The 19,396-nt window shown below is 35.1% G+C and overlaps 2 protein-coding genes across 2 annotated transcripts in view; both read right to left on the bottom strand.

Annotated features, from left to right (window-relative positions):
* Positions 1 to 328: 328 nt before the first annotated feature.
* Positions 329 to 2,531, bottom strand: LOC110032334 (pentatricopeptide repeat-containing protein At3g48250, chloroplastic-like). The gene has a single exon (XM_020735928.1). It carries the CDS (start codon positions 2,425 to 2,427, stop codon positions 577 to 579), a length of 1,851 nt encoding a protein of 616 aa, XP_020591587.1. The 5' UTR covers positions 2,428 to 2,531; the 3' UTR covers positions 329 to 576.
* Positions 2,532 to 2,822: 291 nt separating this feature from the next.
* LOC110032333 overlaps positions 2,823 to 19,396 on the bottom strand; it is a 147,634-nt gene continuing 131,060 nt past the window's right edge. Inside the window, exons 10-11 of the mRNA XM_020735927.1 lie at positions 3,001 to 3,069; positions 2,823 to 2,828 (exon numbers count right to left, since the gene is read on the bottom strand). Coding sequence (XP_020591586.1) covers positions 2,823 to 2,828; positions 3,001 to 3,069 — 75 coding nt within the window. The remainder of the gene's footprint in view (positions 2,829 to 3,000; positions 3,070 to 19,396) is intronic.

Below are 19,396 nucleotides of genomic sequence, written 5' to 3'. Positions count from 1 at the left end.
CCAAATGAGTAGAAATAGTTAGGCCATTTATGCCATACCTCCGCATTAAGCTATATCCTCTAGTTGACACACAATAAAAACTTAAACTCATAAGCCATACTCCATCACTTGGAATGAAACTTCTAAGGCATTGAATTACAGCTCAACATATGCAATTCCATTCCTTCTGTGGTTTATAAAATACTTCTAAAGATACATTTACAAATATCACCTTTCAGGAAGTTAACTATTTAAGCTTTTAAGAAGAAACAAACATTTCATTGCTAACCAATGGTATCGGCAACAAAGCAGATGACAAAACATTGCACCGCAGATGCCATTAAGACAGATCGCCTAAATAAAAAGGCCATACCTTCAAGAAAGAATACAAAGACTCATCCTCTACTCACTACTAAATAGAAAGAATAAATGCCAATACCAACCTATTATTCACTTCGAAAGCAAAAAGATACAAACTTTATTTTACCACAAAAAAATTTCCATCATAGAGAACTGGTAAAACAACGTGAAAACTTTCATTGAAGCAAGTCCATATTAACATTATAAAAATATAAATAGAAAAAGGTTGCGCCCATTTCAAGTTGCATTATCAACTTTTACAGAGCCAAAAAGTTGACATACATCTTCAAGCTTGCGAATATGATGTGGACATTTAAAAAGTAAATCTTGAGCTTCGGCATACCTACCTTGCTCAAAGAAGGCCTTGAACAGGCTTAGATACGTTGCCGAAGATGGATATGTTTTTCCAGACAATATCTTCAAAAATTCCTTAGCGTCCTCTGTTGTCCCATATTTTGATAAATGTGCAGCAAACGGCTCGGTAAAAGGTGGAACTTTGTACTTCTTCATCATAGTAAGTATTTTCATGGCCTCTTCAAGCTTTCCCACTCCCAGCAACTCTTGAATTAAATACTTGTATGTGGCCTGCCATGGCCTCACTCTAGCATTATCAGTCATCTCAACCATCAAAGTATAAGCACTCTTGGTTCTCTTTTTACCGCACAACCCTTTGACCAACACATCTAGAAGATCAGCATCAACATCATAGTTCTTCCCTATCATCTTTGTTAAACACTGCAAAGCTTCGTCAACTTCACCAGCTGAGCACAATCCTTGAATCAAAACTGTCCAGGTCTTCAGGTCTGGAGTGCATCCCCCTTCTTCCATCTCATCCAGAACTCTGCAGGCCTCATCCAATCTCTTTGCCTTACATAGCCCATAGACCAACTGGCTATATGTAATATTATCTGGCTCATACCCTACTTCCCTCATCTTCTTCATGATCTCCATTGCTTTCTCAAAATTCGCAGTGCTTGTCAAAGACCTATGAATTCCGTCATAAACAACTTTTGACAAAGAATATCCCGCAGACTCGTACTTCTTCACCACCCTATAGACCAAATCCATGTCCGGACTGGAGCTCAGAGAGATCTGCCTCAGAAGCATGCCACAGTCCTGAATAGCTGGCTTGTATGGTCCATCCATCATGAATTCATAGATTTCAACAGCGTCCTTCATCATCTTCCTCTTAAGAAATTGTCTTGTAACCTTCACATAAGTATCAATGTCCATATCATTCTCCATCCCCTTTACCAAGCTCCAGAATTCCCCAACAGATTCACTGCGTCCAAGAACACGGGCCATGGCATTGTAAGCAACCGATCCATGCTTGTAATTTGGAATCCCTGACGCCCACGTGAAAAAGCCAAGGGCTTTGTGCGGAAAATTGCGCAACTCCCTAAGAATCTTAGCAACCAACTCCTCGGAAAAAGATAATTTAAGATCTTCTACCTTCTTCTCGACATCCTTGCTCCAGCCTTCAGCATCCATAACGATTTTGGCTGCCGACTTAACAGCTGCATCGGTAGAGGACTTCTCCGAAGCACGACGGTAGAACTGCGTGAGGGCAAAACTCTCAGCGACGAGCTTTTGCTTCTTAAAGTAGCCGAGAATGACGTGGAATGTGCCTTCGTCGAGCTGATGGTCATTGTCTTGCATGGAATTGAGGAAAGCCCAGAAATCAGTGATGTAGTCCTTGTGGGCGAGGATTCGGAGCATGAGATTGTATGCGGATGGACCGGGAACAAGACCGTACTGGGCTGTAGCGAAGTTGAAGAACTTTAGTGCTTTTTGAGGCATTTTATCAAGTTTCTTGAGGACATAGATCATGGACTCCTGGGTGGGAGCGGAAGAAAGGGAAGAGAACTCATTGGGGTCGAAGAATTCCGGTATTGATGTGTAGAAGGAAAGGAAGGAGGAGGAGGAGGAGAGAGATGGTAACTGGGAGAGAGGAGAATGCCGGGCGTAGGGAGAAAGAATAGCGGGATGTGAGAGAAACGGGTGCGGAGGAAGTGGGCAAAAGAGGGCGATGGGGGATCGAGAGCTTCGAAGGAGCAGATAGAGGCGCGAGGAAGAAGAAGGAAACATCTTTGGGCTTGGATCTAGGGCTTACTCAGTTGATAAACTGCAACCCGCTATGACCCCCCTCAATCCCTTTAGATGCAACACAAACTTCATTCAAAAAATTTTGGATTTACATCCTTACAACCTTAAATATACCAATTTACATATTTGATATCCAAATTATCATATTTACATTTCTAACACACAAAACTCATTCTCAATTTGAGTTAAGTTTTAAGCTTTGGGCTTTGTCCAGTAGTGAGCAAGTTAGACCCAACTATGAACTTCATTCATAGAATGAACCCTCAAAACCTCGGTCTGTTTGATAGTCGCTTTTAAGCAGGATTTATGCACGATTTACGCCAAGGGGCTGTTTGGCAACCAATCAGGATTTATGTAGGATTTACGCTCAGTTCTGCTCAATCCTGTGAAACAGTAAAAAAATATCTCCATAAATCCGATAATGAGGCCAATTTACAATAAATCAAGGATTTACTAAATCATGTGAATTGGCGGATTTAGCAAATTCGGGACCAGCGAAGAGAAACAATGGCACAAATAGGCTTTCCATCCTGAGAGCATTGAAAAAATTATTACATAAGACTCCGCATGCAAAGTTGCTTGTGGAATCCAATCTCGAGCTGACACGTGGAAAGTCGGGCCTACCTGCATAAAAAATAATAATAATAAAAGAATGAAAATGCAAGACCCGACCCGACTAATGAGTCATAGAAATATTCAACCGCATAGAAATATTCCCTCACGTTATTTTGAATATTTTTCGCGTTATTCATGTGTTATTGAGGTAATCCAATTAAATGACAAGATAAAAATTTTTACTAATGTGATATTAATGTGTTATGGAAGTGATTTTGAGTTAGTGTTGTTGTTTAAAGAAAAATAACATCTCAAAATCACCCAATCACTATTTTGAATGTATTATTGGTGTGGTAATCACAATTGAACCTTCCCCTCACCACTCTAAGCCAGTTAGCAGCCACCCTAGCTGTCAGAAAACCCAAAATTGAGAAGGTCACTGACCTAACCCGCACTTACGCATATTTTTAATTTCCTTAATTGTGATATGTCAGAAAATATATCTCAATTTATATCTAATGGCTAGTGTGAACACTTGCAATGATTTATTAATTATATAATAGATTTTCACACTAGAGGTACCACGTAAGTATATGTTTCGTTTCAAGTATATAGTATTTCCTTAAAAACTCCAGTATCGATCCCACGAGGAATGCGATAACTCTTAAAATCAACTTACAGTAATTATATTTAATTTACAATCTAAAAAGATTAAAGATTTAAAATGATATGCTTACTAAAAATTACTACTAAAAGAGCTTAAAAAGAAAGTAACAATTAAATGTAAAAGCTTAGCAAAATATAACACCGAGTTTGGATATTATGGAAAACATTTCCTCTTGCAAAGAGATTTTAATCTGTGTAGGATTCAAATGATTTAAGTCCAAATCGAGATATTGTGACGAATAGAAGCATACCTTATCAGTTACCCTCTCCCTGTGCTTGCAAAGAACAATAGCTAACTTAAGGACGATTCCTTAACATCTCGACTCAACATCAGTGTTAAATAGCCTCTCACCTCTAGATGCCCCTAGCCTATGCCATCGTAATGACCGAATCCCAACGTTAGGGTACTAAACCATAAGCCAAACTAATAAGAATCTAGTCTGTCACACTAGATCTAACCAATTCTCTAACCAATTCTATATCCATCAAAACTTATCTCCCTATTTATTTGCACTTCCCCTTAGGTGATCGCCATGGCTCTGCCTATAATAAAGTGTGGTATCCACTAGTTAGGTGAAATCATAACCCTTCCTGGTCACTCCTGGTCACTATGTTTCTGAACAGATTTTAACCTCAAACTAAATAAAGATTCAGTGAAAATATCATCACAATTTTTAAAAGTAAAAAGAAATCTTTAAATCATTCTCATCCCACGAGATTAAGTCCCATATGCAAGAAGAAAGCAAGGGAAATACTCAAAATTCATGGAGATTAAACAAAAAAAAAATATTTGCATTGAAATTCAAGTCTTACAACAAAAACTCAAACACAAACACAAAGTACATTTTGTCTTCTCCCCAAGGAAACTTTTGGAGTTCTCTTTAAGCAATCTTCAAACTTCTTCACACTTAAACACACTCACACTTACACTTGGACACTAGATATGTAAAATCTAACTCATTATTGGGGCCCAATTAAAGTTTTGAGGCTTCAAAAGGTCTCTAAATTCGGTCAAATCCTTCTCATTAAATAGAATACAGAAAATAACCAAGGGTTGCTACAAACACCCCTAAAAAATTTTGTCAAATTTGATGTATCTTCTAGAAAGGTAGATACTGGCGCTATAGCGCCAGTCTGGTATTCTATAGCACCTTTCTGACCCGTCGATGGCACTATAGCACCAAGGGGTGGCGCTATAGCCTCACACAAAAATCTTCATTTTATAGTCATTTTCCCTAAATGTCCATTCCATGTACCTAAAATCAAAACATGCAAAATGTCTTCCTTTAAAGTGCGATATTATCAAAAATATATATAAAAGGGCTTATAAAGAATGCACTAAAAACATGTTATTTTGAGGTAGATCAATTCCACCAAACTTAAACGTTGCCTGTCCTCAAGTAACTCCTTATATTATATGAAATTTATAACATGTGGTGAAAAATTTAACTTATAGAATTCTATAAATTTTGCTTTATAAAATGCTATAGTGAAACTTTCGGGAAAAAATTTTAACAACTCAGGTTAAAAGCTAAAGTACAGGAACATTTAGTAGCCAAGTTTAAAAATTATGATTTTCTATCTATTTCAAAAATAACTGTAATTAGTCATACTTAAGATACTTAGATGAAATACCAGAAAGAGAATTGCATGAGAACTTTATTAGTAAATGTGCTAATACTTCTAAGGCAAGTTAGAAATGTAACTAAGTTTCTTTCCTTAAAATGAATCAAGTAGAGCCAATTTTTGATTAGGAGTCTCCTTAAGCTTCTCCTCACATTTTTTTTTCTTTTTGCTTTTATTTTTCTTTTACTTTTAGTATCATTTTCAATCCTTTCTTTTTCTCTCTTTTTTTATATATATCATGCGAGGATTACTATATCCGGATAGCATTTAATGATTTTGAACTCCACTATCCTCCCCTTAAAGTTAAAAATAACTCACATTTCTTTACTTTAACAAATGCATATTAGCATTAAAATTTTTCATAAAGTCTCAATTTTTTCTTTCCAAGTATAAATCTAAGATCCTTAATATTTCTAAAAATACAATATTCTTTACTTTAAATATCAAAAGCATAATTCCAAACCCTTCATACTAAACATCTTAATTCTAGAATTAACCTTTATTATTAAATACTTTTACTTAGGTTTTTTATAACTTTCATAAAATCAAAAACATAATTTTCTTAAGTTAACTCTACACACCACATGCTATGTTAAAAATAATTTTGAAAAATACAATTCCTGAGGACAAAATAAGGTTTAGTTTAAAAAGAATTTTCTTCCCTTCCCAAGCTTAAATTTTTAAACCAATTTAAAGCAGAAAAGTTCGAGAAGGAAGAGAAAATTTTTTTAAAAAAATTTAAAAATAGGGAAATTAATGCAAGTACAAGTAAGAAAGACAAGTAATGAGTAGTGATGAACATAAGATTAAAATGCATAACAATAAAAAACATAAAATGAACACTACTCTAGCATTTAATTTAGAGCAGAAAATAAACAGTGGAACTAAAAGTTTAACAGAAACAAAAACTTAAAAGAAATTAAATACAAGCACATTACACATAAGCAACAAATTTCAAAAATTTCAACATAAGCAACAAATTTCAAACATAACAGAGTCCAAATTTTCAAACACAACAAAGAAAAGAAAGTAAACGACACACTAAACATTACTCTTCATCATCTCTAGCATCATCATCATCATAATCATCGCCCAAACTGGAACAAATGCCAAATTATGTGAAATTTATGAAAGATTTACTAAACAAGAAAATAAAGTTTGCAGATCATGAAATTGTTGCACTTACATTGTTTCATTATAAGAAAAATCATACTCAATCTTCCTCATCATAATATCATCATTATGATACAAATGAGATTCAACCCCTTTCACTTGATTATGTAGATTTATGATATCTCCTTGTTGAATCATCATTTGTTCCATAAGTGAATGCAGAGAAATAGACTCAGAAGCAGATGGTCCAGGAGCAGGAGCAGGAGCAGGAGCAGACGTAGAAGCTGAAACAGAAGGTATGTTAACTTCAGTCCTATATCTAGTCCCAAAATATCTTTCATATTTTTCCAAATTTGTTTTTCCAATGGGTTTATTTCCAATGTTCCAATGGGTTTATGAGATGGTAAAGTTTCTTCCCAAGTCTCATACTTCACTCCAGAACCATCACACAAAGTAGTAATAAGACAAGGGTTGTCCCAAGCTCAAGTAGTTCCACTCTTTGATAAATGAGGGAACCAATGTCAATATGTTTCTTCATCTGAATATAATAGTTCAAAGTGGCGCTCTCACGGGTTACCTCACTAAAATGGTTGGTAGGCAATAATCTTCCAGAAAAAAAATAGTGTCAGGCTCGAGAATGAACATTAAGTTTTAAAAAAGAAAAGTTCACTCATCGCCCATTCTTAATTTTCTAAACTCCATTTCCATCAGTAAAAAATCCCATAATTTCATTTAATTCAGGATCAGTAGGATGAAACTTAGAAAAGAAGCAGGTAGGAACACTGTGGTGTTGGTATATGTGGTTAATCCAAACAGAACTAATATCCACATATTGCCAACGCACAAAAATAAAGTCATCTGATTCATCGGGCAAGTTGACATAGAATTCATGAACAACAGAAATCACAAAAATGATAGTGAAATAACAAAAGTGTTGTCACTGTCGCTCTGCAATCAAATATTCAATAGTACCACAAGGATGTAGAAAACTGCATTCTGAAATCAACTTCTTTGATTGCAGATCAACATACCTATCCCACGCCCTTGCACTGGCGAACTTACAGAATCAAAAGTTGACTTTTCCTTGCCTCTCTTCATTTTAGGAGCCATGTGTATTCTAAAAATTTTTCAAAATAAATTCCAAAAGTCACTATCTCAACTTCAAGGAGGCTCCTGAAAACTCAATCCAAACATAAATAATCATTTAACCATGGATTTCACACTATTTCATCAAATCTTTTAATTTTCGGCCTAATCCACAATGTGGGTGAAATCCATTGTCAAATGAAAATATTTCAAAGCTTGGGTGAAGATCTTACCTAAAGATGAAGAAATAACAAGTTTGGAAGCCTATCTCCAAGCCAATCAAGCACAAATTGAAGCCCTAGGGGAGCAAAATGCAAAAAATGGAGGAAGGAGACAAACCAAGGGTAAAAATGGTGAAATCTCTGGGTCCAAGCATTTAAAATGACTCATAGGTAAGTTTGGCACGCCTATAGCGCCCAAATATGGCACTATAGTGTCATTCATACACATCCAGATTTTAAAAATATTTTATATTTTAAAAGGAAATAGAAAATCTAGGATGCTGAAAGGTGTTTTTTCAAATTTTAATGACCAATTTTTTACTTATTGAGTTTGTCGCCAATCTAAAATTTTAAATTCGCAAATTCTAATTTGAATACATAAGGCCACTTTTTCACATCACAACAGAATGTTTTCTTATATTAATAACAAGTTCATTACAACACAAACACAAAGACCAAGACATCACTTAGATGTTCATACAACACATATAATACAAACCACACTAAGTCTTTAAACAAATACTATAGGCACACTACATGGAATTATACAACATAAAAGACAAAAATTCCTATATAAAAACAACCTTTAGGACCACTTCTGATCAGTAGTGATATTCTCCATTCCACTCACCAAACAATTTCTATCATAGCAATGGCAGAAAGGAGCACGAGGAAATTCCTTAGCAAACTTAGCAAACTTATCGAAACTTATCGTCGATCCACTTGTTGGTGTTGTACATAGTCACTTGGCTATCTTGAAAGCACGCTAAACTATTGAATTGCAGTTTTAACTACCAATCCATATGCTCATAATGTGTGAGATAACTTTTCAACCCTTGAATGTAGAAGAGAAATCTCACCTTCAATATTCTCAAGTTTCTCCATGAGGCGCTCCAAACTTATTATGATATATCCATTGAAATATGCTTTAACATCCTTATGCAACAACTTCTTCTCTTCAAATCTCCCATTGTCTCCATGATCTCTCAAATAAAATTTTCACTCTCATATCTCTTTAGAATACTCAGGAATGTTGTAGGGATACTTCAGATCCCGTCCTAGGCAGTTTTATAAAGAGGAAGAAGAAGAAGAGAAACTGAATTTTTGGCGGTTTTTAGGAGTTATTCGACTTGTGGCGCTATAGCGCCAGATCTAGCACTATAACGCCAAACCAACATTCTCTATTTTTTAATTTCTTTCTTCCACTCTTCAAGTCCTTTAATATAATAATGTTTTGTGCCAACAAAATTGTATAAGACTCACAATCACTATATAAATTCATCACGACAACAATTCAAATCCAAATCACATTGATAACTATGAGTTATGATAACTATGATTTGTCTCCCACAAAGCGCTTATTTTAACATTGTCAGCCCAACATAACCATTATTTTACTTAGGTTTCACCCAAAATTAGGATCTCTTCAAATGCAAGACCCTCTCCACTCATATAAGCTTTTAATCTATGACCATTTACCTTAATCACTCTCCCAATTTTTGGAGCTTCAATATCGATAGCTCCATATGGATATACTTTTACCACAATAAATGGTTTCGACCACCGGGATTTAAGTTTTCCTGAAAATAATTTCAATCTTGAATTATAAAGATAAACTTCTATGTTTTTTCAGAATTTTTTGATCATGCCTAATTTTTTTTTCTCTTTATAAATTTTGGCATTCTCATAAGCTTCATTTCTCAATTCATTAAGCTCACTTAATTGCAGTAATCACTTATCTCCAGCATCTTTCAAATTATAATTAAACTCTTTAGTTGCCTAGAAGGCTTTATGTTCCAACTCAACTGGCAAGTGACATGCTTTTTCGTATATGAGCCTATATGGTGTCGTTCCAATAAGTGTTTTATAAGCAGTCTTATAAGCTCATAAAGCATTATCAAGTCTAGCAAACCAATCAGTCCTTTTAGGATTTACTGATTTTCTAATATTCTTTTAATTTCTCGATTGGATACTTTTGTTAAACCACTGGTCTAAGGGTGATAAGTTGTGGCAATTTAATGTTTAATCCAAAATTTTTGAGTTAATTTTTCTATCATTCTATTTCTGAAATGACTTCCCCTATCTATAATGATAACTCATGACATTTTGAATCTTGTGAAAATATTCTTTCTTAAAAATTTTGCTATACTTATACCATCACAGCGAGGTAAAACAACTGCTTCAATCCACTTAGAAACATAATCCACAGTTATTAAGATATAAATTTTTTCAAAAGATGGTACAAATAGTCCCATGAAATCTAATCCCCATACATTAAAGATTTCAACCTCAAGTGTAAAATTCTGGGTCATTTCATTTCTTCTAGAGATATTATCTACTCTCTGATATTGATCACACATTTTTATATAATTACTAACATCCCTAGATAAAGTAGGACAAAAAAATCTAGATTGTAAAATCTTAAATGCAGTTTTATCCACTCCAAAATGTCCCCCAAAATCTGATTTATGATATTTTTAAATAATTTCTTGAGTTTCTTCTAATTGTATAAATCTTCGAATGATTAAGTCCATGCATTGTTTATATAAATAAGGGTCATCCCATAAGTAAGATTTTGAGTCATAAATGAACTTCTTAATTTGATGGTTGTCTAATTCGTAGGGTAAAATATTACTAACCAATTAGTTCAATATATCAACATACCACGGAATTTGCCATTCATTAATCCCATATAATAGTTCATCAAAAAAATTCTCATTAATTTCATCATTTAAATCTCTCTCATTTTCCTATTCAAGCCTCGATAGATGATCAACTATTTGATTATCGGTACTCTTCATATCCACAACTTGAATATCAAATTCTTGCATTAGAAGGACTCATCTAATTAATCGTGGTTTTGTATCTTATCAGTATCATTCCTATCCATAACTTAAAAAATCAAATTCTTGCATTAGAATGACCCATGTAATTAATCGTGGTTTTGCATCCTTCTTCATCATTAAATACTTAATAGCAGAATGATCAGTATGTACAATCTATTTGATTTCAATAAGATAAGATTTGAATTTATCAAAAGAAAACACTATAACTAATAATTCATTTTCAGTGGTAGTGTAATCAATTTGAGTCTCATTAAGGGTTTTACTAGCATAATATATCACTTTGAATTTTTTGTCATATCTCTGTCCCATAACGGCCCCTATAGCATAATCACTAGCATGACACATTAATTCAAAAGGTTTTATCCAATCTGGTGAAACAATAATAGGTGCAGTGATTAATTTGTCTTTTAATAAATTAAAGGCATTTAGGCACTCTTCATTAAAATCAATTTTTTCCCAATTGAGAACAAAATTTGTTTCTTCATTGCTCTTCATAACTCTTACTAAATGATCTAAAAATAAATTGAAAGAAGTCCCAAAGACTGAGAAATCATCCATAAAAATTTCAATTCCTTTCTCAATTAGATCATAGAAAATTGACATCATACATCTCTGAAAAGTTGCATGGGCATTACATAATCTAAATGACATTCTTCTAAAAGAAAAAGTTCCATAAGGATTAGTAAAAGGTGTTTTCTCTTGATCCTCAGGAACAATAGGTATTTGGTGGTATCCAGAATATCCATCCAAAAAGCAAAAATAACGGCGTCCTGCTAGTCTATCCAATATTTGATCCAAAAAAGGTAAGAGAAAATGGTCTTTTATAGTGGCAGCATTTAATTTTCTATAATCAATGTAGATTTGCCATCCAGTAACTATTTTCTATAATCAATGTAGATTTGTCATCCAGTAACGTGTCTTGTAGGAATTAATTTATTCCTTACATTTTCAACCATAGTCACTCCTCTTTCTTAGCCTTTCTTAGAAACACAATGAATAGGACTAACCCAAGAACTATCTGAAATTGGATAAGTAATCCCAGCATCCAACCACTTTAAAATTTCTTTCTTAACTACAACTTTCATTATAAGATTCAATCTCCTTTGAGTATCATCACTAGGCTTATGATTTTCTTCCATGAGAATTCAGTGCATACAAATTGAAGAACTGATTCCTTTAATATCAATGAAAGTCCATCCAAAGGCTTTTTTATGATTCCTTAATGTTTTGAGGATATAATAACATGTAATGTAGATAAGTTCCCCAAAAATGCATACTTTAAATGAGTAGGTAAAACTTTCATCTCAAGTTCAGGAGGTTTTTCAATAGATGAAATCAGAGATATACTATTTTTAGTAGTATCTAAAATTTTATGATTTTCCTGCACATAATTTAAATCCTCAATAATCATCTCATTTGATTCATATTCAGAATCTCCTTCGGTCTCTGTTTCTTGTTCTTCATTTAAAATAACTTCATCTTTTTTATCCAATATGACTTCACATCTATTTTGAAAATGATTAACAATCATATCTTCAATAATATCCATTATATAACATTTTTCATCAGGATATTTCATTATTTTAAGCATATTAAATGTAACTTCCTGATCATTCACTCTCACTATTAATTCTTCTTTTTGCATATCTATCAAATGTCTCTCCTCTCACTATTAATTCTTCTTTTTGCATATCTATCATTGCTCGTCCTGTAACAAGGAAATGTCTCTTTCAAATGTCTCTCTAAAATAATAGGAATTTCTTTATCTTCTTTCTATCTAATACAATAAAATCAAACTGGAAGATAAATTTATCCATTTTAACTAGTACATCTTCTATAGCCTTTTTGGGTTAAGTGATAGATCGATCAACTAACTGAAGGGTTACAGTAGTGGGAGAAATATCTCCTAACCCTAACCTTTTGAATATAAATAGAGGCATAAGGTTAAGGCTCTCTCCTAAATCACATAAAGCTTTTCCACAAAACTTCTCTCCAATTGTACAATGTATGGTAAAGCTACCATGATCTTTGAGTTTTCAATGAAGCTTTTTCTAAATTATTGCACTACATTCTTCACTAAGTGCAACATCCTCATGATCTAGAAACTTTCTTTTTTTTATTTAAATTCTCTTTCATAAATTTGGCATAACTTGACATTTGTTCTAAAGCCTAAGCAAAAGGGATATTAATTGTAAGCTTCTTAAATATTCAAAAAATTTTGAAAACCTGTTGATTCAATTTTTGTTGTTCAAGTCTTTAAGGAAAAGGTGGTGGGGGTCTTTTTAAATTAATCATAGTTGGAGAGTTGGGTGTTTCTTTTTTCCTTGGGTCTAATTTCTTCAGGTCTTTCAATTTCTTCAACTTCTCTCTCTAATTCAATTTCTTTTTGAACCCCAAAATTTAATTCCTTTCCACTCCTTAGTTGGACCGCTTTAACTTTCTCTGGCTCTTTACTTTTTTATTTAGAGTTGATATCTACATTACTAGAAAGTGTTCCCTGAGATCTATTGCTAAGTGCATTAGCAATTTTTCTCAGTTGATTCTTCATATTTCTAATAGTAACACTTTGACTTTATAAATGATTACTCATTTGCAACATCAATTCTTCCATAGATAACTTCTTCTCTTTAACTTATTGATTAAATCAGGTGGATAAGTAAATCAAAAGTTAGCATTACCTTGGTTGTTCCATCTTCTTAATGGGTTAACTTGAGTATTACCCCATTGTTGACTTCCACCACTAGGATTGTTATTCCAGTTAAAATTTGGATAGTTTTTCCAATCTGGGTTATAATAATTTGAATATGGGTTATCGGGACTGTTGATAGCATTTATAGACTTCATTGAAGTATGAGAATCAATCACTTGTCCTAATGAATTTTCTTCAACCATTTGGAGTGTTGGAGAAAAATTCTTTCCAATTTGGTCTATCTTCTTAGATAATGCAACAACTTGACATGCAATCATTGAAATAACATCATTATCATGAATGCTGGCTACTTTCTTAGGATTTACCCTATCAGAAGATCATTGAAAATTATTTTTAATCATTTTTCAATTAATGAATAAGCTTCGTCAAAGGGTTTAGACATTAATGAACCTCTAGCAGTACCGACTATAATAGATCTAAGGGATCCTACTAACCCATTATAAAAAGTTTGAATGATTAAACAGTCTGGCAAAGCATGATGTGAACACTTTCTAAGGAGTCCCTTAAATCTTTACCAAGCTTAATATATAGATTCTCCTTCATACTGAGTAAAAGAACTAATACCATTTTTAGCTTCGTAGTTTTTTAAGGTGGAAAATACTTAGCCAAAATTTTTTGAGCTAAATCTCCCCAAGTTCTAATAGATCCAGGTGCTAAGGAATTTAACCACACCTTAGCTTTATCCCTTGATGAAAAAGAAAATAGTCTAAGTCTGATGACATCATTTGAACGTCAACATATTTAAATGTAGCACACAGTTCTAAAAAACTAATTAAATTTAAATTAAGATCCTCAGATGGTGTTTCTCCAAACTGATTATTCTGTACCATTTGTATAATCGAATGTTTAAGTTCAAATGAGTTACCCTCTACAGAAGGAGTTTGAATACTTAAATGAATTTCATCTATTGTAGGGTTTGAATAATCACTTAAAAGGTTTTTGTAAATTATGATGTGCATTTTCAGCAGTTTGAATTTCAATATTATTTTGCAATGTGTTTGCTTTTTCTTGAGAATTATGAAGTCTTCCTTGTTTTTGAATTTTTCTAATAGTCCGTTTCAATTCAAAATCGTAAGACACTAAATTTTCAAAACTACGCATAAATGATGTAAAAATTTGCAGAAAATAAAATAGCACACCAAAAATGAAAATATTTTTTTGAATTTTAAATTTTAAATTTTTTTTTCAAAATTTTTAATTTTTAAAACTACAATTCAAATAAAATTGTAAGTTAAAAAGTTCCGTCGCACTCCCGGCAACGACGCCAAAAACTTGACCCAACCCGCACTTACACGTATTTTTAATCTCCTTTATTATGTAAGAAAATATGTCTAAATTTATATCTAGCAGCTAGTGCGAACATTTACAGTGATTTATAAATTATATAATAGATTTTCACATTATGGATACTACGCAAGTATACGTATTGTTTCAAGTAATATATGATTTTCTTTAAAAACTACAATATCGATCCCACGAGGAATACAATAACTCTTAAAATCAACTTACAATAATTCTAATTAAATTGCAATATGAAAATATTGAAGATTTAAAATGATATGCCTACTATAAATTACTACTAAAAGAGTTTAAAAAGAAAGTAGCAACTAAATGTAAAAGGTTAGGAAAATATAACAACGAGTTTGAATATTATGGAAAACCTTTTCTCTTGCAAAGAGATTTGAATTTATGTAGTATTCAAATGATTTAAGAAAAAATTGAGATATTGTGACAAAATAAAAGCATACCTTATTCTTTATCTGCTCCCGGTGCTTGCAAAGAACATTAGCTAACTTAAGGCCAATTCCTTAACATCTCGACTCCACATCAGTGCTATCTAGCCTCTCACCTCTAGATGCCCCTAGCTTATGCCATCACAATGATTGAATCCCAGTGTTAGGGTACTAAACCTTAAGCCAAACTAATAAGAATCTAGTCTGTCACTCTAGATCTAACAAATTCTATGCCCATCAAAACTTATCTCCCTCTTTGTTTGCACTCCCCCTTTGGTGATCGTCATGGCTTCGCCTATATTGAAGTGCGGTATCCACTAGTTGGGTGAAATAATTGCCCTCTCAGGTCATTATGTGTCTTAACAAACTTTAACCTCACAAGTGGCCAGTTTGTAAAGTAAAGGAAGATTCAGTGAAAATATCATCACCATTTTTAAAAGTAAAAAAGAAATCTTTAAATCAATCATTATCATCCTAGTCATCCTAGAAGATTAAGTCCCATATGCAAGAAGAAAGAAAGGGAACTACTCATAATTCACAGAGATTAAACAAAAAAATAAAATATTTACATTGAAATTCAAGTCTTACAACAAAAACTCAAACATAAATACAAAGTACATTATGTCTTCTCCCCATGCAAACTTCTGGAGTTTCCTTTAAGCAATCTTCAAACTTCTTCACAATAAAACACTCACACGTACATTTGAACACAAAATATGCAAAACATAACTCACTATTGCCGCCCAATTAAAGTTTTGAGGCTCCAAAAGGTCTCTAAATTTGGCCAAATCCTTCTCATTAACTCCTCAAAAGTTTGGCCAAATTTGATGTATCTTCTAGAAAGATAGTTACCGGCGATATGGCGCCAGTCTTGGGCACTATAGCTGTAGGCATCAATTTTTAATGTCACGAGTATAGGGTGTCCACCTGCATGACTCGGGATAGCTTACGGCCTGTCCGCAGCCATCCAGTAGTTTAGACACCCACCCAGGACCTTTCAGCACGTGTTGAGGGGCACGTAGCCAGGGTCATCCTGCTAGGCTATGTCTTTCTCTTAGCTGAAGGTTGGTCGGCATTTGACACGTTAGACGACTCTGATCGGACCAACAATCTTATGTGGCGCGTCGCGCGTGATTTTGGCTAGAATTGTCCTGGTCGCTTGACAAGTGGTTCAGATGGCCCTGGATGATGAAACGAACCCCGCTAGTGCGTCCGGAATGTTGATTTCACTTATGGAGGTTGTCCACTTTGTTACAGCTTCGCGGACGGGATAAAAATGTGTGAATTATCATTTTGGGCACAATCATCTAAAAAGGAGATCTGAACGACCCTAGACGATGAAACGGACAACACCAGTGCTTCCAGAACGTCAATTTTACCTAGGAGAGACATTTGTTTCACTATATGAACGTGTAAATGCTAAAAATGCGCATATGATAATAATAATAATAATAATAATAATAATAATAATATTATTATTATTATTAAATAATATTATATCGGCCTCCTTCCTTGGCCAAGCCCTCCCCTTGGCTTCCCTTCTCGCCGCCGAAACCTCCTTTGACGTGCAAACCTCCTGTCGGCGCTGCACAGGCCACCTTCATCTCCTTACAAGAAGAAAAGATAGGGGAGATTAAACCCTTTCCTTCGCATTTTTCCTTTGTGTGTTGCAAGTGAGCTAGCTCCTCCACTTCACCGTCCTACATTCCCGGCGACCAGATACTTCGTCGGAGCACCTCGACACCGTCGGACAGCGAGCGGCGTCGCTATTCAAGATGGTGCAAACGTCTTTTCCTTTGCGAGAAAAGCCTTCTCTTGGGCTTCACCGACATCTTTTGACCCTCCTTTTGAAGGTACATTTTTGTCGTATTTCTCATATATTGCGATATTTACCTGATGTACTTCGCATAACTCACTGACTCCTACCCTCATTGGATTGTTTTGTTGTCCTGTGCACGTTCTACTAGGCATACTGAAGCATGGATCGGACGTCGGCGGCTTGGAGCAAGCAAAGATAATGCATCTGCAACCGTCACAGTGGTGAGATTCCCTACCTCCTAGCCAGTCTTAAGCATAGTGGATTCTAGGCGTGTGGGTTTGATGGCCCACAAGAGGTGCGTGCGCCGACGGGGGTCGGCGCAACAACGTGCCTGCGTGATGGATTTCTTGGATTTCCTAGAATTAGCCTTTAGATTAGGATTTCCTAGAGTTAGCCTTTAGATTAGGATTTCCTAGAGTTAGCCTTTAGATTAGGATTTCCTAGAGTTAGCCTTTAGATTAGGATTTCCCGTGCGTAGCCAACACTCTCCGTAGAACCGAGTTTCTCCCCTTTGTTGTGAGCCTTAACACAAGTTCTGATGGCACTCCCCTTGCTTTGGGTTCACCAGCTTTACTTTGAGAAGCTGGGAGGTCGAACTTGGTAAAAAAAGATAAGCTTTGTAGCTAGATCGCTTTGCAAAGTTTGGAGGAGTTCACAAAATAGGAAAAGCTTTGTAGCCATCCTATTTCATGACGTCATGGAGAGTTTCCCCCTCGGAGATCCGGGGAGAAACTCCCCACATTTCCTCACCACAATAAGAGGCGGCAATGTCGCATTTTCAAGGGTCTAACCTTAGGTTTCCCAGGTGAGGTCGTTAGCACGAGATCAGTTTACTACCTGCATATTGGTTTGCTGCATATTGAATTTTTGCTTGGTGCATGTTGCATTTCACTTCCATCCCACCAGCCGCCCCGGCTAGGTGAGCATTTCACTTTGCTCCGATCAGCCGCCCCGGTCTGGTGAGCATTATACTTTGCTCCGAATGACCACCTTATCCCGGCGAGCATTTCACTTCACTCTGATAGATCACTCCATCTTGGTGAGCGTCTCACTTTGGTTTGACCGATCGCCTCGGCCCGGTCGACCGATCACTTTAGTTCGACCAACCACACAATCTGGTCAAACGAGGACTTGCATATTTGTATGCTTTTAAATCTTATTGCCTTCTTGTTTGCATAATATGACATGATTTCCTGCTTGTATATTTCATTCTATGTGTTTGCATTTGTATTTGCACTTGTGTGATGCTCCCCGGTGAGGATCACCACTACCTCTGGTTCACTGCCGCTACGACATGCGTGTCTCCTCTGGTCACTACCACCTTAGCACACCTTCTGGATGCTACCACCATGGCACACCCATCACTTTTGGTCACTACCACCTCGGCACACCTTCTTTGAGCTGCTAACTCCACGACACACCCACCCTTCAGGTCACTCCCGCTATGGCACACCCATTTGTTCGGGCCGCCGCCTACGTCATCACTTCGGTATGCCCTTCTGAGTCACTGCCCCTCAGTACACTCATCACTTCTGTCACATGATTGTCTACACTTGCATTTGCATGATTGCATGGGTAACAAGCCAGGCTCGCTAAGAGAGTGACTCCGTGTTGGCCGCGATGCCTTAACGAGCATTGCTTGCTGGGTTGATCTCGGTGAGCAATGCAAGTTAAGTCATCAAGAATGACACGAGTATGACTGTTGACCGCGACTTTATATATGCTTAAAAATATAAGTATTTAATACTGCTGCTAAAAGATTTAATCCCTCAGCAACTGTACCAAAACTTAATAACAATTATAGATTCTATAAATATTGACGTAATAAATATTCAATAATTGTAAAGTCACACTTATCATGTAAAGTCGCACTTATCAACGCAAGTATACGTATCGCTCAAGTAATATAGGGCTCTAATGGAGTTCTAGATGTTGATCCCACATGGGGTAATATTAGAACTACAAACTAAGATTTTAGAAAAGAAATACTTTAATTGCAACAACGAAGTTCAATTTGCTTATCTATCACTAATAGGCAATTGAAATAAATATGTAATTTTAATAACTATTAAATACCTAAATATACTAATGAATGTTCAAATGTGATATTCAATATAAGAAAACATCCTTCTCCTTGCCAAGAAATTATAGTGAATGGATAAAGTGAATTAGTTCAAATTATATTGTGTCAAATAGGAGCATACCTATTCTTTACCCTTTGGTCTAGGCATAAAGAACATTGACTAATCCTACGCTTGTTTACTGAATCTGCGGCTAGGCTGGGAGGATACCGGCTCTCACTTCGGAGCTTCCACGTTCCTCTCGCCTGAAGGCTAACATATACACTTCAACACTCAAACGATAAGACCAAATTGGGGATTTTAGTCTATCACTCTAAAACCTCTAATTCTACGCCTTCCTATTTATTTGCACACAACTTCCAAGGGCTTTGATCTCCCTGAATCTTAGATGTAATCTTCACTTTAGTTGGAAAACTCAACATATTTTAACAAATTAATTGGCCAGATTGAAAGTAAATTAAGATCGAAGTGAAAAGATCATCACAATTTCTTAAA

The sequence above is a fragment of the Phalaenopsis equestris genome, unplaced genomic scaffold, assembly GCF_001263595.1.
Source record: "Phalaenopsis equestris unplaced genomic scaffold, ASM126359v1 Scaffold000924, whole genome shotgun sequence".
Taxonomy (NCBI): domain Eukaryota; kingdom Viridiplantae; phylum Streptophyta; class Magnoliopsida; order Asparagales; family Orchidaceae; genus Phalaenopsis; species Phalaenopsis equestris.
This window is presented reverse-complemented; position numbering and strand designations above follow the sequence as displayed.

Bases quoted from the DNA above. Each gene is read 5' to 3' on its own strand.
- LOC110032334 (XM_020735928.1), bottom strand. From the start codon at position 2,427: ATGTTTCCTTCTTCTTCCTCGCGCCTCTATCTGCTCCTTCGAAGCTCT.